At 40.2% G+C, this 21626-nt stretch overlaps 1 protein-coding gene across 2 annotated transcripts in view; it reads right to left on the reverse strand.

Moving 5' to 3' along the window:
* Nucleotides 1-21626, reverse strand: part of GLB1 (galactosidase beta 1) — a 59130-nt gene that overhangs the window by 2083 nt on the left and 35421 nt on the right. The window contains exons 12-15 of one of the 2 annotated variants that reach the window (XM_068670563.1): nt 16529-16618; nt 14581-14694; nt 13325-13456; nt 9361-9600 (exon numbers count right to left, since the gene is read on the reverse strand). In XM_068670563.1, coding sequence (XP_068526664.1) covers nt 9361-9600; nt 13325-13456; nt 14581-14694; nt 16529-16618 — 576 coding nt within the window. The remainder of the gene's footprint in view (nt 1-9360; nt 9601-13324; nt 13457-14580; nt 14695-16528; nt 16619-21626) is intronic. The other variant, XM_068670564.1, reaches the window with a different exon arrangement.

Consider the following 21626-nt stretch of genomic DNA (forward strand, 5'->3'; position numbering starts at 1 on the left):
AATCCTGAAAATTGTATTTACTTGAAGCTGATTGTTAAAAGGAGAAAGAACTCACAAAACAAAGCAGATCCTAATTCTGTTAATTGTTCTCTACAAAAGTGTAATACTATGCTATCTTCACACTGCTTCCTGTTCTATGATTTCAAGAAGATATACAGCTTGTCTAGACACATGACATTCAGATGTCTATTACACTTGCAATAGTTTAGTCAGCAAAATAAATTGTGAAATGATACTGCAAGAGCACTGTATTTTGTTTTAGTTAGTTACAACAGTGAATCTTTGATGTTTTGCTATTATTAATGTAAATTCAATGACATCGTAGTTAATTTATCACACAAACTCTTCAAATTGCTTTCATAATGGAGGTGGCCAGAACAAATGCCTGGCATAGAAGGACCTGGGAATATTGGTTGATAGTCGGCTGAATATGAGGCAGCAGTGTGCTCAGGTGGCCAAGAAGGCCAACAGCATCCTGGCTTGTATAAGAAGCAGTGTGGCCAGCAGGACTAGGAAAGTGATTAGGTCCCCCTGTACTACTTGGCTCTGGTGAGGCCGCACCTTGAGTGCTGTGTTCAGTTTTGGGCCCCTCACTACAAGAAGGACATCGAGGTGCTCGAGTGAGTCCAGAGAAAGGCAACGAAGCTGGTGAGGGGTCTGGAGAACAAGTCTTACGAGGAGCAGCTGAGGGAGCTGGGCTTGTTCAGCCTGGAGAAGAGGAGGCTCAGGGGCGACCTTATTGCTCTCTACAGGTACCTTAAAGAAGGCTGTAGCGAGATGGGGATTGGTCTATTCTCCCACATGCCTGGTGAAAGCACAAGGGGGAATGGACTAAAGTTGCACCGGGGGTGTTTTAGGTTGGATACTAGGAAGAACTTCTTTACTGAGAGGGTTGTTAGGCATTGGAATGGGCTGCCTAGGGTGGAGTCACAATCCCTGGAGGCCTTTAAAAGAGGTTTTAAAAAGTTGTTTTAGATGTTGAACTTAGGGATATGGTTTAGTGGAGGACTTGTTAGTGTTAGGTCAGAGGTTGGACTTGATGATTTTGAGGTCTCTTCCAACCTAGACAATTCTGTGATTCTGATTCTGTGAAAATACTTTTCTAATATTATAAATATTCCCAGTTAAAAATAGAAAATAAAATTAGGCAAGTAAAAAGGAAATAAACTAAGTCATTAAGTCATTAAACTAAGTCATCAGGCCTGTCAGTTTGACCTCAGTACCAGGGAAGCTCATGGAGCAGATCCTCTTGGGAGTCATCATGCGGCACTTGAAGGGCAAGCAGGCGATCAGGCCCAGTCAGCATGGGTTTATGGAAGGCAGATCCTGCTTGACGAACCTGATCTCCTTCTATGACAAAGTGACACGCTGGGTGGACGAGGGAAAGGCTGTGGATGTGGTCTACCTTGACTTCAGCAAGGCTTTTGACACCGTCTCCCACAGCATTCTCCTCAAGAAACTGGCTGCTCTTGGCTTGGACTGGTGCACGCTTCGTTGGGTTAGAAACTGGCTGGATAGCCGGGCCCAAAGAGTCGTGGTAAATGGAGCCAAGTCCAGTTTGGAGGCTGGTCACTAGTGGCGTCCCCCAGGGCTCGGTGCTGGGGCCGGTCCTCTTTAATATCTTCATCAATGATCTGGACGAGGGCATTGAGTGCACCCTCAGTAAGTTTGCAGATGACACCAAGTTAGGTGCGTGTGTCGATCTGCTCGAGGGTAGGAAGGCTCTGCAGGAGGATCTGGATAGGCTGCACTGATGGGCTGAGGTCAACTGCATGAAGTTCAACAAGGCTCTGGTGAGGCCGCACCTCGAGTACTGTGTTCAGTTTTGGGCCCCTCGCTACAAGAAGGACATCGAGGTGCTTGAGCGGGTCCAGAGAAGGGCGACGAAGCTGGTGAGGGGCCTGGAGAACAAGTCCTACAAGGAGCAGCTGAAGGAGCTGGGCTTGTTCAGCCTGGAGAAGAGGAGGCTCAGGGGCGACCTTATCACTCTCTACAGATACCTTAAAGGAGGCTGTAGCGAGGTGGGGGTTGGCCTGTTCTCCCACGTGCCTGGTGACAGGACGAGGGGGAATGGGCTAAAGTTGCGCCAGGGGAGTTTTAGGTTAGATGTTAGGAAGAACTTCTTTACTGAAAGGGTTCTGAGGCACTGGAACAGGCTGCCCAGGGAGGTGGTGGAGTCACCATCCCTGGAAGTCTTCAAAAGACGTTTAGATGTAGAGCTTAGGGATATGGTTTAGTGGGGACTGTTAGTGTTAGGTCAGAGGTTGGACTCGATGATCTTGAGGTCTCTTCCAACCTAGAAAATTCTGTGATTCTGTGATTTATACACCAGAAAATAGAGACATTGGAGTGAAACAAGTGCAGGTGTTTCCAAAAGTCTTTAAATTGATGAGCTGCCAAATGTTCAGCAGAATTATAAAGGGATTCCTGAATTGTACGGAATCTTGATTCATTAAACAAGACATAATCTGATTTGGACAAACCACTTGATTTTTTTCCTCTTAAGCATCCTTTTTACCATGTCAGACAATTGACTGGCAAGCAAGGAAGAGGATGGGAACAGATAACTTCATCTGTTTTCCCTCTTGCTGTGGCCTCTGGTAATCAGAATGTAGAGGAAAAGCAAACTCACCTGTAGCATGGATGTAAATTGATAAAAATAATAAAATCATCTGAGTCACTGGAAAGTAAGGACTCATTGCACTCTTGATTTTTAACATCTTGAGGGAAAACTAAAAATCAAATAATACTCATAAAAGATTTATAAAAGCACAACTGTAGTATACTAAATATCACTGTTCCAGGTGTTTTGGAGGTAATTCTTTTTTCGAGCATTTATGAAAATTATTTTTATGAAACTTGTGAAAGAAGTTTCATAAGGAGATTGTATAGTTGCAAATGCAGATGAGTTATTTTGTCTCTGTATCCACTATCTCAGTATAAGATCCTATCTTTTACAGTGCCAAGATGTTAATAAAATTTGACTTTAAACTTTTTTTTAGTATTTAAATCAAGTTCATCTCACTTTGTGGTTTGTTTCTGCTGTATAAAAGGACAAGAGAAGAACTACATGTATTTATTCAAGCTCTTCACTTTGCTTCTATACTACTTTTAGAAGAGAATATAGCATTAATGCAAGCTATCCCCTCACAAGATGCATTTGCAGATGTACCCACTACACAGTAGACTAGCTACTATACAGGGTGACTGGAACCCTCTGGGAAGTAGGAGTATAGTGTAGGAATCAGACACACTAGAGTTCATTAGTTCATGATGATCTTGAGGTCTCTTCCAACCTAGAAATTCTGTGATTCTGTGATAGAGTTCAGAGACCATTCCCCCTTGTCCTATCACTATCTACATGATTAGAAACAGGTCTGTTTCTAATCTTAATCTATCTCTGGTTATAAGTCAGTTTTCCGAGAAAACTATGATTTTCATTTCTCATTTCCAAACTGCCATTTGGAACATTATATTAACACTGCAATTTCTGAAGACTGCATATTCAGGAGTTTGTACATCTCAAAATATGAAAACACAGCATCATACATGCTGCCAACAAACATACCTTTGAAAAAAAAAAAAAAAAAAAAAAAAGAAGAGATAGGGAATAGATCTCTATCTTCAGAAAGATTTCCTTTATCAGGGTCAGCAGCTATAACCCACAATTCCACAGAAATAAAGAACAATCCTGACACCAAAATAAATAAATAAATAAATAAAAATAAATCTGATCATACATCCAGAAGGACATACTCTTAAGTGCAACCATGCTTCATTAAGTGAAGGTGGGGGAAATTTTGTTAATAGCAAAGCTTTTAAAAACCACAGAAGGCAACTGAGCTACAACCATAGGTCATGACTGTTAATGCCACATCCTTCTTCTGGGCTGTCCGGCATGTCAAATTCTTTGTCTTAATATGGAAAGGCAAGATAATCATTAAAACTGCACATTTTCTTAAGAGTTGTTTGCACAGTTTTTCAAATACCCAAACACCTTTAGCTCCTTCTACTATTAGAAGTCCCTCTCCACACTTTGTCATCAGCAATTTATACAGCTGTGCCTCAAGGAACTAAGGCCCAGATCCAATAGGATTTGAGTAGAATTCAAACTCTTACAGCCCTCTACCTTATAGGCACTGATCATTGGTAAAGCTATCTAGAAGTCTGAGATTCTGCCTTTCTTCTCCCCATACCGTTTTACTCCTTAATTACTTATCTTATTACTCCCCACACCCAGTTTTACTCCTTAATTACTTATCTTATTACTCTTATTAATTATTAATCTTATTAAGTAATCTTATTACTCCTGGGTATCTTATTAAAAACTTTGGTCCAATCTCTATAAAGATGAAGGATTAATCCAATAACCATATTTACAGTTTCCCTGGGTTCTCTTCACTTTGACCTCTTTAGATAGTATACAGACCATATAAAACAAATTTCTATGTCCAATAGGTCAGGGAAAAAGATTCCCACTGAAACTTAAGAATTCTTAAGAATGGACTCATTTGCCATTTCAAAGAGAGGAAGATGGTTTGTGATTCATTGGGTTGCAGAATTTACCGGAAAAGTCCCAGATTCCAGTTCCTGTGCAAATAGCTATTGTTGGATTTTATTCTGTGATTGTGTAAGATATGTATATATATAGGAACAGGGACTAAGAGACTTCCTCATCCAAGCTCAGTGCCTGCAACATTAAATGTCTGCAATGAATCAGTCTTCTGCATATTGCGAAGTGCTTTAACCACTGCAACGCTGTAGATAGATCACGAGCACCTCCATCTCCTACTCTGTTTTAATAACAGTAAGTAAACTGCTTCAGAAAGGATTAACTTCACTACGATTAACTTTGCTACCTAACACCAGCACTCCTGAAGCCTAGAGTTGAATGCTTAGGCCTCTTAGAGGAGTGGCACTTCAGTGCACACATTCTGCTGTCTGTGCCTCCCACCAGCTACATACTCATCTTGTATGCTGTTTCAACCACGGCAATGTGAAAACATACTCTTTTCTGTTCTAGTTTTTCTCCAGCCCTATCAGAAGTTCCCTTTCAAGTCTGCACACAAACTTCTCATTGCAGTGCTCTCTGATCATAGAATGACTTGGGTTGGAAGGGACCTTAAAGGTCACCCAGTTCCAACTCCCCTGCCACAGGCAGGGATGTCACCATGATCTAGACCAGGCTACCCAAAGCTCCATCCAATTTGGCCTTGAACACTTCCAGGGATAGGGCATCCACAGCTTCTCTGGGCAGCCTGTTCTGGTACGTCACCACCTGCAAGTGAAGAATTTCCTCCTTATGTCTAGTCAAAATGTATCCTCTTTTAGTTTAAGACCATTCCCCCTTGTCCTATTACTATCTAAATGGGTTAAAAGTCAATATCTTTTTTATAAGACCCCTTTCAATATTACCAAAAAGCTGCAATGAAGTCTCCGCATAGCCTTCTCTTCTCCAGGCTGAACATCCGCAGCCCTCTCAGCTTTTCTTCATAGAAGAGGTGCTCCCTCTGAGCATCTTTGTGGCCCTCCTCTGGACCCACTCTAACAGATCCACATCCTTTTCGTGCTGGAGGCCCCAAACCTGGACACGACACTCCAGGTGGGGCATCACAAGGGCAGAGCAGAAGGACATAGTCCCCTCCCTTGCCCTGCTGGCCACCCCTCTGTTGATGCAGCCCAGGACGCAGTTGGCCTTCTGCGCTGCGAGCATGCACTGCTGGCTTTTTTCATCCACCAGAACCCCCAAGTCCTTCTCTGCAGGGCTGCTCTCAATGAGTTCTTCTCCCAGTCTGTCCTCATGTCTGGGATTGCCCCAACCCAGGTGCATCACCTTGCACCTGGACTGGTTGAACCTGATTAAGTTCACATGAGCCCACTTCTCAAGCTTGTCCAGGCCCCTTTGGATGGCATCCCTTCCTTCTGGTATATCAACTGCACCACTCAGCTTGGTGTCATCTGCAAACTTGCTTAGGATGCACTCAATCCCACTGTCTATGTCACTGGTAATGATATTAAACAGCACCAGTCCCAAGACAGACCCTTGAGGGACACCACTTACCACTGAGCTCTACCTCAACATAGCAGCAACTGGCAGCAACTCTCTGGCTGCAGCTCTCCTGCCAATTCCTTATCCACTGAATGGCCCACCCTTCAAATCCATCTTTTTCCAGTCTGGAGATCAGGACATTGCATGGGACCCTGCCAAAGGCCTTACAGAAGAGTCCAGGTAGATGTCATTGGTTGGTCTTCCTTTGTCAGCTGATACAGTCAATCCTTCATAGAAGGCCATGAGATTGGTCAGTCACAACTTGATCTACTCAGTCCAGTTACAGGTAAACTCCAGAAGACAGACGTTGACAGCTCAAAGAAAGCAGTCTAGGAGGTTTCTAGAGAGCATGAAAGATAGTTTTCTGACGCAGCTGGTTAGTGAGCCTACTATGGAGGTGCCCCACTGGACCTTCTGTTTACAGAGGAGTGGTGGGAGATATGGTGGTTGGGAGCTGTCTTGGGCAGAGCAACCACACAATGGTAGAGTTCTCTATCCTTGGCGAAGTCAGGAGGGAGACCAGTAAAACCACAGTCCTGGACTTCTGGAGGGCGGACTTTGAGCTGTTCAGGACACTGGTTGGCAGAGTCCCTTGGGAGTCAGTTCTGAAGGGCGGAGGAGTCCAGGAAGGCTGGGCACTCCTCAAGAAGGAAATCTTAATGGCTCAGGAGCGGTCTGTCCCCACATGCCAAAAGACAAGCTGGCGGGGAAGAAGACTGGCCTGGCTGAACGGAGAGTTGTGGCTAGAGCTTAGGGGAAAAAAAAGAGAATTTATGATCTTTGGAAAAGAGGGCGGGCCACTCAGGATTATAAGGGTGTTGTAAGGATGTGTAGGGACAAAATTAGAAAGGCCAAAACTCATCTGGAGCTCAATCTGGCTACTGCTGTTAAAGATAACAGAAAATATTTTTATAAATACATTAACACAAAAAGAAGGACTAAGGAGAATCTCCATCCTTTATCCAGTAAAGGGGTGAAACTTACTGACGAAAGATGACGAAAAGGCTGAGGTGCTTAATGCCTTCTTTGCCTCAGTCTTTAGCGGCAAGATCAGTTGTTCTCCGGATACCCAGTACCCTGAGCTGGTCGAAGGGGATGGGGAGCAGGATGTGGCCCTCACAATCCTCGAGGAAATGGTTGGCGACCTGCTACAGCACTTGAATGTACGCAAGTCGATGGGGCCAGATGGGATCCACCCAAGGGTGCTGAGAGAACTGGCACAAGAACTGGCCAAGGCGCTTTCCATCATTTATCAACAGTCCTGGCTATCAGGGGAGGTCCCAGTCAACAGGCAGCTAGAAAACATGATGCCTATCTACAAGAAGGGTCAGAAGGTAGACCTGGGGAACTCTAGGCCTGTTAATTTGACCTCAGTGCCAGGGAAGCTCATGGAGCAGATTATCTTGAGTGTTATCACGCAGGACAACCAGGCAATCAGGCCCAGTCAGCATGGATTTATGAAAGGCAGGTCCTGCTTGATGAACCTGATCTCCTTTTATGACAAAGTGACGCGCTTAGTGGATGAGGGAAAGGCTGTGGATGGTATTGGTCTTGTGGATGGTATTGAAGTCAAGGCTACCTTGACTTAAGTAAGGCTTTTGACACCGTTTCCCACAACATTCTCCTCAAGAAACTGGCTGCTTTTGGCTTGGACTGGAGTACGCTTCATTGAGTTAGAAACTGGCTGGGTAACCGGGACCAAAGAGTCATGGTGAATGGAGTCAAATCCAGTTTGAGGCCGGTCACTAGTAGAGTCCCCCAGGGCTCAGTACTAGGGCCATTCTCTTTAATATCTTGATCAGTAATCTGGATGAGCGGATCAAGTGCACCCTCAGGAAGTTTGCAGACGACACCAAGTTAGGCGTGTGTGTCGATGTGCTCGAGGGTAGGAAGGCTCTGCAGGAGGATCTGGATAGGCTGCACCAATGGGCTGAGGACAACTGTATGAAGTTCAACAAGGCCAAGTGCCGGGTCCTGCGCCTGGGGCGCAACAACCCCAAGCAGCGCTACATGCTGGGAGATGAGTGGTTGGAAAGCTGCCTGGCATAGAAGGACCTGGGAGTATTGGTTGATAGTCGGCTGAATAGGAGCCAGCAGTGTGCTCAGGTGGCCAAGAAGGCCAACAGCATCCTGGCTTGTATAAGAAGCAGTGTGGCCAGCAGGACTAGGAAAGTGATTAGGTCCCCCTGTACTACTTGGCTCTGGTGAGGCCGCACCTCGAGTACTGTGTTCAGTTTTGGGCCCCTCGCTACAAGAAGGACATGGAGATGCTCGAGTGAGTCCAGAGAAAGGCAACGAAGCTGGTGAGGGGTCTGGAGAACAAGTCTTACGAGGAGCAGCTGAGGGAGCTGGGCTTGTTCAGCCTGGAGAAGAGGAGGCTCAGGGGCGACCTTATTGCTCTCTACAGGTACCTTAAAGAAGGCTGTAGCGAGATGGGGATTGGTCTATTCTCCCACATGCCTGGTGATAGGACAAGGGGGAATGGGCTAAAGTTGGGCCAGGGGAGGTTGAATATTAGGAAGAACTTCTTTACTGAGAGGGTTGTTAGGCATTGGAATGGGCTGCCCAGGGAAGTGGTTGAGTCACCATCCCTGGAGGCCTTTAAAAGACGTTTAGATGTATAGCTTAGTGATATGGTTTAGTGGAGGACTTGTTAGCATTACGTCAGAGGTTGGACTAGGTGATCTTGGAGGTCTCTTCCAACCTAGATGATTCTGTGATTCTGTAAAATTGAGTGTATCCATACTTATGGGCATGCTACTAGCAGTGTCCAACTCTGCCTGTGCTTTGTAACAGGATCCATATTTCTCACACAGCAACAAAAATATGCTATTAGTTACTTTTAATTAATCAGTGTAACCAGAGAAGTGTCCTGTAGCATCTCACTTTCTCCAGAATAAGAACTGTTTAATCTCAAGGTATGTAATTCATTCTATGCCTCCAAAAAGCTGTTTATACAACACATTGAGACAAAAAAAAAAAACAAAACACAACCACTAAATGCAGCATTTCTATGAAGTCTGACAGTTGATCTTTCTCACTCTAGGAAAAACTACAGGGTTTTTATGTGATTCTCCCCTTCCTAGACCAATACCATGTGCTTTTCAATTATAAGTTTCCCTCTTCTTAATGGTTTATCTCCAAATTTACTTGTACCAAGGAATACATTTCCTAGTCATTTAAATGTATATGACACACCCCACCATCATAACCTCCTTCTATTCAGCCAAAGAGAGGTGGATTTTGACCTTCCGTAGAACTTTCAGTATCTCTCTGAGTGGACTTCAAGTTTTTACAGCAAAAATTTGTACCTTTGTCCAGCCAGGAAAGTTAACATAGGTATCTTGTGGCAAGTCTGGAATCCCGCCAGGAATTAAAAGTCTACCAGTGTAAAAAGTAGGTGTTTCATAACTTAGTGGATTGCCAACATATCTCTCTGGTTGGTCAGGGTAGCCATGAATGGAATGGTTCACTGCTCCATCTATGTCTAGAGGATAGATTTCCCATTCAACAAGTATGTCTTGATCGAGAGTTAAATTTGAAACTAGACCCTAGGAGGAAAAAAAAAAAAAAAAGCAACATAATTAGCTTCATGTTATTGAAATTATTAGCTGCAACCATAAATCAGTCAGGACTAGAAGCATGTTTGAATCAAAGTACTTCCAACAGCTGCCAATCTGTATGGAAAAACAAGCATCTGGTTTTCACCAAGTTATAAGCTTTGCTCAATAATAAAGCATTTTATTTATTCTCTAGGAAAGTGTTGTACTTCTTCAAAGTTTTACGCATTCATCAATGCCAATTTTCCTTTTCAAGTTTTTTTTTTAATTAAAATTTCTGTTTTGCTTTAACATGAACATGATTCAAAAACATGGGGTTTAATAAATAGCAGAAAAAGCATTAAATAGCTTGTTTTGAGATACCATCAAGAGATTTGGTAACATTGAGTCACTAAACCAAGACATTAACCTGCACAATAGCAGAGAAAGCAGTATTCACTTCCTACAAGTCTTCTACAGCTAACATATAGTATCACAAAACCAACGTGCATGCTTCATGACCCCAATTCAGTGAAATAATTTAAGCTTACAGTCAACTTCAAGCCCACAGAGTCCTGTTTCAGTTCTATGGAACTATGTGTACCCTTGAAGAACACCAAGGTACTCACACAGTGAGTACAAACGCAAAGTAAGATCATGATTTAAGAGAAGTGAAAGGAACATAAAGTTTCTCCTGAACTCAATTCCTAACTGTGTTACAGTAATGGTTTCTAAAATTGTGTTTCAGTGCAATGCAAGGAATTGACTTTAAACCAACACTGCTACATCCATATAATCTCCGGAGTAGACCCTGTGTAATAGCTGTTTTTAAGTGCAACTTCTGTTGCAAATACCACAAGTTAAACAGGAAAAAGAAGTTCTAAAAGCAGAGTCACAAGCAAAGCCACATTTTCTATGGCTATGGAGGGCTTATAGTAAATAGTATATCTGTTCTGATATCTAGTAAGCATTACACTGACTCCACAAGCCTAGTCATCAGTAGGTGCACTAATATGTTCTCTATTCCTTTACCTAGATGACCACTTCATAACTTATTTTTCTGATATCAAAATAAATTATCTGCACAGAGTTAAACAGCAAAACTTCTCTTCAACCTAGACTTTACTTTGTCTGACAATCAGTTGAAGTATTGCAGCATAGCTTTGGCCAAAACTTTCCAACCTGCTTCCCTAAACCCATCTTTAAGTGTTATGTACGGTGTGATTTTTGAATGAAATGAAGTGCCTACAAGCGCTCTTATTTTGGTATGCATAAAAATGCATATGCAATAGTCCAGATATGGACATGAATTTGCCAAGTAAAACAAAGATATAGGTGTTAGTGAGCATGTTAAAAAAAAAAAAAAAGAAACTACATTCTTCCTTCCTTTGTTTCCTTTAAGGACACTTAAATCAACAGGATGTTTTAGAACAAAAACCCTCTTAGGATTCTTTTCCAAAAGCTATATGCCTGGTTCCACTTCAAATTCAAAAAAAAAAAAAAAAAAAAAAGAGTAAGAAAAAGGAGCTGAACAAAATTCAGATTTTCTTGAAGGTGCAAGGTTTCTGTAAGGCTTCATCAAATGGAAACCTCTTCCCTCATGTTACATATGAAGTTATTTGAAGTTATTTATGAAGTCACAGAATAATGAATAACCTATGCATAATTATCCACATTTTCAAAATCAACACAAAAAATACCTGCCTTAAGAAACAGGGTGAGGGAGTCTATGGGAAAGGCAAAGTACATTTTCTAAAGCTATGTGGAGAAAGTCTCCCTCTTTTATGTGAAACGATCGAGCTTTTAGAGGATTGTTCTCTCAATGTGTCTACTGAATTTGCTTTTACTCAGTCTTTTTACTCAGTCTTTAAAAGGTTGAAATCCTGGTATAAGTGTAAATTGAAACTCAATCACAACAGCACTGAGCATCTCCTTACTTCAACCCTTTATTCTGCTACCATAATTCAGCAGTAAGCACGCAGATTTCCTTATCACCCGGCCTGATCTAAATAAACACATTTCTGCTGCCTATATATGAAGGCAGAACACTGGGGAATTAGTTGCCCTCTCTTAGCACTCATAAAAAGAGTAAGGATCCTTGAAAAGACAGTATGAACAGAGTTGGCACTACTGCTGCCCACTGAATTTATATGCCACAGAAAACAGTTGCTCATACTTTTAATTCACAGACTTTTATACAACCTAAAAGTTATATTGCTTTGCCTTGACCAGAGTCTTAGAATAACTGGAGATACACCTAGAAATCCACATCACAACACACGTACTAAGATAACTGGTCAACTAGTCCCCTTTCAACTAAACCCAAGCTTCAATTCTTCTTTGCTGCTTAATCATAACCAATACAACCTTCTTTAAGAATGCAATCAGGCCCATTCTTCTCAAGGCAGCAAAACACAAGTGTGAAAACAGTCAATTCTGCCTAATGGTGATCTTGTAAGATTTACCAATGTATGTTCTATGACTAAACTGTATTCTGCAAAATGACCAAACTCAACCAGAGTTTGTGACCTCATCAGCAAGGCTCAGAAAAATTCATACACACTTGATTTTACTTTTTTTCCCCTACTTATAACTTTGAAAGTCCTACTTCCTCACAGCACGTGTCCTTAGCTAGTAACTAAATAGTACAGGTCAGCATACATCATTCCTGTGATGCTGAATTCAAACAAACCAAGAAATACTTTGTACAAGTCTGAGAGGAAACAGGAGCTTCTAATTTACCTGCTGTCACCTGCAGCACCAAAAGGCACCACAATCACCAGTAATAAATCTCTAGTCATTAAACATTTGACCAGCTTTCTGAAAGAACACTGCCAAAGGTCAAGTCAAATCCAAGGGGACTCTACACAAAAGATTCTTGCAGTAAAGGGACTGCAATTCTCAACTTAATGAGAAAGAGAAAGCTATCTGTCATATTTCGTACTATTTGCAACCTAGTAATACCAAAAACTAAAAAAGATAGCATGCCACACCACTGAACACTGCAGAAACACACCACTAGGCTGGCCTCTGTAATAGTTCTCTCCCTTCCCCCTCATTAGAAAACATCACACAGCACTGGGGACCCCTTTAATTCCAAAACCAGATAAGCTTCCTTTTTGCTCCTGCCTTTCCTAGTGTTACCTTAGTGATATTGCCCCTAATGACAGTACCAAAGCATAGCATGGAAGTGTTCATAAGCTTCCTGATAATTCCAGGTCAGTACAAATCTAAATTGGCAATGTTGCATGGTAAAGTCCTTGTAAGACAGCCTCTCTTAGCCAAACTGAAAATTTTGCAAGGGTATACACTACTGACAAGTGAAATAGGACATGGCAAGAGGTATAGAGGTATAAAAGTAAATATACGCAATTACACACAGAAGCACTACCCCAGGAGTCACAAGCCCCAAAATATGACCAAGATTAGACTGATTTCCAGCCTATTTTTGAATTTATCCAAATAGCTTTGCATATCTTAAAATTTTAGCTACAGATTCAACTCAACCTGAAAGTCTTGTGGGTGACACTTTGTCTAACAACACATGTGAACCAACAAAAAAAGATGTCTACGTTCTTTATTCCACTTTGATATCTGTGACCAGAAAACTCACATGAAAACTAGTGAGGAGTTATATTTTGAGGTAAATTTACACCTGTGTAATCCTGATCCTTTTGCTGTTTCTATCCCATGTTTTATAACCCATAAAAACATTATCCAGTTAGATTCTACTTACCTTGAAGTCATTATTGTATCTACCATAGTTGACTCGGCCCATATTCTCTACCAAGACATCCATATTTGCTCCAGCCTTCCCAGTTATATTTATCATTAGTGATTTATCCCTTTCAAGGATGCCTTGAAGAACCTATATGAATTACATCGAAAGAAGAAAAAAAATGTTGAACCAACAAAACTCCATCATTTGTCTCTTCAAATTACATGAAGATAAAGTAGAGAAAGGAAACAAACAACCAAAAGTAAAGTATATATTTTCCTTTCCTCCTCTTGTATGCAAACACATACATACACAATCACACAAAAAGCAGGTTTGTCAGTATTTCTATTCCAGTACATCTAATGGATGTACTACTAGGCGCATCGGCTGTATTCATCTAGCTGATGACATCTCTTTACTGAGTTAAATTATCTAAATCAACTTTTAGAATTCTAGTAGCTTTTGATTCACAAAAAGTTCACACATTTAACCTGGTGACTAAAAAGATTTTGCAAGTGTCAGAGATTAAAAGATTATTCATCTTCCATTTAAACTCACATCAATATTTAGCTTTATTTGTTCCCATTCTAACAACATCAGGAAAGAAGAACTTGACATGGTCATAATGGTGATGAGAATCAGCACTGATCACAAAACAATTAAAAAATGAACTATCAAAGTCCATTAATTACTATTAATTCTTATTAAGCAAGAACAAAACACTATTTAAGGAAAGAAAGGCAAAGTTTATATCCTGTACAATATACTTTTTTTTTTTTTTTAATAAAATTCATGATCAGAAGCCAGATTCATAATGTATGATGTATGCTAGGGCTTCTACTCCCCCCAGATCCCTTCCCCTCTCCAAGGGGGAAAAAAAAATAAGTAAAACATCCTTAAAAACACTGTAGATAGACATTAAGTGTATATATCATTACTGCAGTTCAAAAGCTTGAAAGTAAGCCCTCTTCTTCTATCTTCTAGCTATTTTTTCAATGAAGTCATGAAATCTATATAAACATTCACATCCCAAATGTGGAAACAATTACACTTTCCTTAGAGGAGACAGATAAATACTCATATTTCCTGAAATATTAGGAACATTTAGTATGAATCTACAGTATACTTCTATACTTCTTTCATCTTATTAAATAATTTTATTTAATAAATTTGTTTGTGTTAAGATGTAGAAAAGAGAAAAAAAGGCAGATTGTATTCATCTATCTCATGAAGGCCACTCGTGGCAAAAATATATGCCAGCAAACAATGTTTACCCCATCCACGGAGACATAAGCACGATCATGGACTCCATTTAAAGGTGAAGACAGTTGTGTTGGCTCTGTACAGTTTTTTGGAAGCTTAGTTCTGTATAGTACGAAGCCAAAATACTAAGAAAAGAAAGAAAAATCCCCAGATTAATGAACCTAGTTATTCTGTAACTTCAATTCAGGTCAAGAATTAGACATATCCCACATTCCTGCCTACACACTCAGATTGAAACATCAACTTTCATTCACTTCAGATAGCATCTATCAGAGATACCAGCTTCAGATTAGAGTTCACTTTGACCTTTAAGTTATGGGTATAAATTCCAGTTTCCATTTTTTTTTTAACTTGTTTCTTCAGTACATTTACATAACTTTAAAAGACAAGGGTCTTGGCTGCAAAGGCATTTCCTGAATAAAAATGGAAGTTAATGACTGACAGCATCATTTCTTCATTAAAATTGATTAAAATATTTGGAAAATCCCTTCATAACTGATTTTGTATAAGAAATCTCAAAGTGCACTTGTCAACTGACATATTCATCAGTTCAGTATTGTTTATTTCACAAATTATCTGCTTTACATCAGGAACATTTCAGAGTATTTTTTCATCGAGTTCCCCATCAGTAAAGAAAAAAGTATCAGTTGTTAGATATTTTTTCTCAGTACAAAAGTGAAACAAATTAAAACCAAGAAACAATCGTATTGACAGTAGCCACAAAACCATTTATCTGGATTAGAGTATGACAGGAAGAGAGAGTAAACCATTTCCAATCCACCATAATTACTACAATTACATTACATTTGTAACAAGGTGCCCAGAAAAATGAGAAAAAAAGAAAATAAGTGGACAGAACCTATGCAGCACCACTGGCTGCCCTCTCAGCTCTTTTCCTAAATAGGGTACTAACAGTGGGAAGGGCAGAGGATGAGAGAAGAGCCAACATCCAGCTAATATGTCCTACTAGCTGCAGTTTCTCTCACACCTCTTTCTATTAATGGCTTGGAAGGGAAAAATACAAGCTTTGAATCTTTACTTGACTAATGCCTTAGAAAATGTCATAGCCATCTGCTGAACTGCATACTCTCCCTTTTCTCCCTCCCACAGCTACCATCATCATCACATTCTCTCCACTTTTTATTACAGCTGCAGGCAGGCAATCAGCACTGATACTCCACTCTCTGTTAAATTCAGCACAGACATGATCAGGGAGCCATAAACCCTTAGTTGAAAAACAGAGTCACTCAGCAGCAAGGGAAAGATCTTTTACTCTGTGAAAGTCATCAAAATTGACAGGGAAACTGATGCAGCGAGACAGAACAGAGGAGAGAATGGGAGTCAGCAGAAGCCACAGAAAAATAATAAAAAAAAAATCCTATCTTAGCTAGTAGGGTGAATGCCTTTGGCAGGGGGTTGCAATTCCACAGGTTGTTCCTTTATCACATTCCCTTGACCCACCACACTTTTACTAAAAGAAAAAGATTAAAAATGAGTAGGGGGCCCACAAGTGTCAAATGGATTATATTTAACAACTCCAGGCTCCCTGACCTGCATGAAGAAAGCAGTGCTTCAGCCATTGTTTTCATTCTGATAGAGGAAATGAGAGGAAAATGAGGAAAAAAAGGAAAAAATACTGAAGAAAAAGGTTGTACAAGGTAAAAAAAATAATAATCTCACAAACATGAAAATCAGTATCAATCTTCAGGGAGAAGACAGATAAAGGAGAAAGCTGGGACACCAGATATATATCTACATTCATGAAAAGAGGAAAACCTTAGAACAGTGACAAATATGGAGAGGTCTCCTGTTCAAAAATCCTGAACACCTTTAAAACACTATTACTTCCTGTGCTGAGGTAAGTTATAAGAAACTGGACATACAGAAGCCATTCCACAGAGGGTTGTTCAGCTAAATTTGACAAGATGGCTGCAAATTACCTACCAAAGGAATCCTTACCTGCTTTATCTGAACAAAGGTTAGTGGGTAAGTGCTTTTCACTGGTCCAGCAGGTGACAGCCTGTCAAGAAACTCCACCACAGTGCCCACCTGCAGCACATAAAAAGCAGATACATGAATGTCAATGAAATTCAATCTACAGATAACACCTTGCCAGGTAGCTGCATCTCTCCAATAGGAAAGCAAAGAAATCCTAAATCCTTACATCACCTTTACAGGCACATTAATAATACAATACAGTACATAGAACAGATGAAATCTGAAAAAAAAACAATGTACAAAATAATGTTTTAAAAATCCAGGCCCTTTAAATTTTCTATGCTTTTGTAAAAGTGACTCATTATTTAATGAGAACTAACCCGTAAGTTTCTCCGTAACATTCTATAGTCAAACACTATAGCTCTGAACAACTAATAAAAAACAACTACATTATTGAATTTTTACTCCATTATACATTAAACTAAGGAAAGTACCACTGATTTCCAGCGACTTACTCTAGAATTATTCTGAGATAATTAGAAATAGAATTTGGTTCCATCAATAGTTATCCATGCTGAATTTACTCTATTTAGTCTTAAATGATTTTAGAAACCCTAAGGCTGTAATTTAGTGTCATACATGAGTAGATGGACTGATTTTAGTGAGACTGGCAGCAAGGTATAGGCTAGTCACATGGTGAAATGCCTTGCTGAATAAGGATTTACGTATGTACAATTACATTGCCTTTTGTTGCCATCTGCAATTTCCTTTCGTGATTAGTTTTCTACTCATCTACAATTCTTTCTCAAAGTCCACTATTAATGTGATATGTTAGTCAAGATGCATACAATATGCCTAGTATCTTACAAACTCAAAAGTAATTTGTATTCATGTTTCAAACAAGATCTCAGTCTGTTTCACCATAATTATTGTCACTTTTCAGTGTTTATTACAGATCAAGCATCCAAAGCATTTCCCAAATGCAGATTTGCTTTCAATTACTTATAAAATAACAACAAAATTAAAAAAAACAAAACAAACAAAAAAAAAAACTGGCATTTAAAATAGTGAAAAACTGAATATTCTACAAACTTCTTAGGTTACTTCAATAACAGAACTATTAAATTTTTGCACAGGACATATGAAAATAAGCACTAGTGAAATATTAAAATATACACTATTTTGTGTAAAATCCTTCAATAAGCAACAGAAGTCATCCTGAATCACCTGTGGACATGAAATTATTTCTTCAGTATATGCACAAAGATCTAAATGGACTTTTGAAGTGAACTTGTCTCAGCTTTAATGAGGAGCAAGAAAGCAGGAGGCAGTCATAAGCACATAAAGAATAATAGTGTAACACCATCACTTCCTGGACGTTGGATCTCCTTCACTAGTCCATAGCTAAGCACCTTCACCGTGGCAAAAGACTGTCAAATGATAGCTTCCAAATTTTTTATGAAAGTAGCTTGCTTCTCTGTTTACTTAAGAACTTTACTTAAAATAACAATTTGTTTTCAAAGAGTAAAATTCCCCAAATGCTCAGCATCTGCAATGTTAAACTGTAATGCGGGACCCAGTAGGCCACAGGAGATTGAATCACTGGCATCTCTGCAGAGATGGTTATCTTTGCAGAGACACTGACAGAACTGATAACATAGAACCGAGCAAAAACCCTACGAATGTTCATAGTCTAGGCCCCAGGCAGACAACGAAATTAAAAATGAACATAAGTGATGTTAACTTGCACATAGACACCTGAATGACCTACTAACTGGCAATGAGCGCTGCTTTGTGCCTTACTGAACTAAGTATTAGCTTGTTAAGGTGTCTGTCTCACTTTCTTTTAAGATCCTGCTATCAAGGGGGCTTCTGGTTTTCACATAGGTAGACCACATATGATTCATTTACATACTGGCTTGGTAGAAAGTCATTTCTTTGCAACTTTAATGGACTATTTTTCTTCACTTTATCACTCTTAAGTGTTCTGTACAGAAAAAAAAGTAAGATCTGGTTTTGCTGCAGGTTCTTAATGATTGCTACTTAGTGGACAATCAGTATCACAACAGAAATAGTAAATTAAAAAAAATTACAAACACTGTCAAGAATTTTTAAAAACAACCTGTAAAAACAAAATACAAAAACCCCACCAACAGATGACTAACAAATGACAGTAACACTTTTGGAACCTCCAGAGGAAGGTCTTCAAAGTGAAAGATTAAATATGAAAAAAACAAAATAGCTCCAACCAGCAGCATCCTGTTTGCTTAACCCATTTCTACCCTGCAACTCTGCCCCCAGCTCAAACATCTCTGCTGCTTGCTATCCTATTTGCTATTGCCTGAGCTCCCCACAGTCCAGTAACCATGTACAACTCCAGAACCTACCAGTTAGCAGGCTGCACTGCTGGGGCAGGCATTTCCTTGTAACCAAGCACTCCTTATTGCCCACCAAATGGTGACCAGAAACAACCACCTGCTCACAAGCCTGCACTGCCACCAGACACACTGCAGGTCATAGAATCATAGAATCACGGAATATCCTGAGTTGGAAGGGACCCATAAGGATCATCTAGTCCAACTCCTGGCACCACACAGGTCTACCCAAAATTTTAGACCATGTGACTAACAGCACAGTCCAATCACTTCTTAAATTCAGATATGCTTGGTGCAGCGACTACTTCACTGGGGAGCCTGTTCCAGTGTGCAACACAACCCTCTCAGTGAAGAACCTCTTCCTGATGTCTAGCCTAAACCTCCCCTGCCTCAGCTTAACTATGACTCATTAATTTGCCTACAGAGAGAATGCTCCCCATGTTCTGGGTCTTAAACCCCATCTTCTTGCTCACATTTCTTGAGCGCATCTACTGCCATTCTACCTTTGCCTGCACTCATTCCCCACCTTCAACACTTCTTTTCCACCTCTGCAACAAGCTTTTTCCTCATTGCCTGCTTACTTTCCTCTTCCATAGCAATGACAGCGTCCCCAGACATCTCTTAATGGATTTTATTACCTCCAGAATGATTCTTTAAAATCATTCAGTAGCTCTAGATGAACATCTGCCTGATCAGGGAATGGCAAAGCTCTAAAAAGCAGTTAGATGGGTATGGGCAAAGATCTCTTTTCCTCAAGTACATGTCTTAAGCAGCTGATCAGGTACTGAATTGTCACAGAGTATCTGGTGGAAAAATTTAGAGAGCAGCCTCCTCTGGTTTCACGAGTCTCCGTTCCCTCTTCCTTTCTGCAAAAGGGTCACAGGAGGTGGTTCACAGCAGTGGATTTGACCCTTTGCATAGCAGACTAACTGCTGAACCCCTACTGCACAATGAAACTTTCACATAGTGCCTATTATAGCACTGTCACAACGATATAGCAGGAAAGATTACTATTATAGAATCATAGAATATTTTGATTTGGAAGGGACACCCAAACACCATGAATATTTTGAATATTTCCCCTCTGACATATTCAAGCTTCTTCAAACAACAAGGTGTGTCGGACCTTGTCACAGCAGTGTGAGAATGCATCATGGAGTTGAGAGGACAGCTTTGACCAAGACAGTACAAACTCTCTGTGATTTGAGGTTTGTTCCATGTTGCAGTTTAACCAAACAGAGCAGTAAACAGCAGCTGCAGTTAAACAGTGGGTTTGCAGAGCAGAAAACAGCTTTCATCCCATTACACAATTCTAGAAGCTTTTGGTACAGATGGCAACATATGCACAGGCAATGATAGGAACCTCACACCTGTGAGTTTAGACATGCCATCTTGCTTCCTAGGACTGGTGGGTACAGAGTAACACACTACTCCTCAAACAATGAGGAAGTGTAGTAGGTGACAGTGTAGGAACAGGGCTTCCAGTGATAGCCAGGTCAAAGCTGTGATATTTGAGCAAGTCATTTGTCCTGGCTTCTCCTCTTTAAAGCAGGTTTCTGACCCAGCTGCCCTGCAGCTTTCTGTTCCTGAAGGCAGGAAAGAGAAAGTCTTTCCTGCAAAATTGGACAGCCCTATCTGAATGTCATAATCTGTGAGAAAGCAGAGAGTCAACATCTATTTGCAAGGCTCCCAAGTGTCTGCAACCCACGACAGCAGCAGAAGTGGCAGGTGCGTAGATAACAGCATATAATTAGTCACTACCAAATATAAGTCAGTTCACTGAAACCTCATATGGCAATCCTGGCCTAAAAGGTCTGAAGATACTCAGAGGTAGTTGAAAATGATATAGATCTGTGTCAGCTTCACTGGTGAATCACTTTTACAAAAAAAAAGTTATTCCTGCCCACCACTTGAGTAGGATGACTTGAAAAAGCCCATAAAGCCTTATCACTACCAAATTTTGCAACATTTCAGCTGCAGCGCATAACAGATCAGATATATCATTTACTGAAATGTCTGTCAAATTATCAGTACAAAATATAAATCAAAATGTTATGAAATACAGTATCCAGTACACCGACCACAGTAATCCACCATCTCAAAACAACTAGACTGCAAGCAGCAGAATGAATAAAGCCAAGTTCATACCTGTTTGTTTGTCTCTTCAATCCCCTAAACCACATTCTGCACTCACTGCAGGACACTAGTTGTCAACTATATTTCACAGAACCATTCATAGCACTAATTGATGGTGATACGGACAAATCCCAGCTACTCATGTGCTGACCAGTTAACACCTCTGTTGTCAGATCTAACAAGATTGGGGATCTAACAAGGTTGGGGTCTGCACACTTTTCCCTTGACAGGAAGCTAATTTCTTTCAGTAGCTACGGATTTTCACAGATCCTGCAAGAAACTATATTGAAAAGAGTTTCAAACGTATTGAAAGTGTTCCACACTTCAAATTTACAATTCAAAGTATTTACCTAAAAGATACATATATCCTACCCATTTATTCACCCTTAGAGGCATCTCTAGCTACAGAAACATACCTCTTGTGCTACCATTTCCCCAGCTATTTTACAAACAAGAGTTTTCAGACAACTATGATTCTCTTATGTTAAGAATATATTCATTTCAGTTCAGTAAAACTTCACATATATACAGAATATAGTAAAAATTATGTTATCTGAATATAAAAAGATATCTATTCATTTTCCATGAAGGGCATGATTTTTAATTCC

This window comes from Anas acuta, chromosome 2, assembly GCF_963932015.1.
Source record: "Anas acuta chromosome 2, bAnaAcu1.1, whole genome shotgun sequence".
In the NCBI taxonomy this organism is placed as follows: domain Eukaryota; kingdom Metazoa; phylum Chordata; class Aves; order Anseriformes; family Anatidae; genus Anas; species Anas acuta.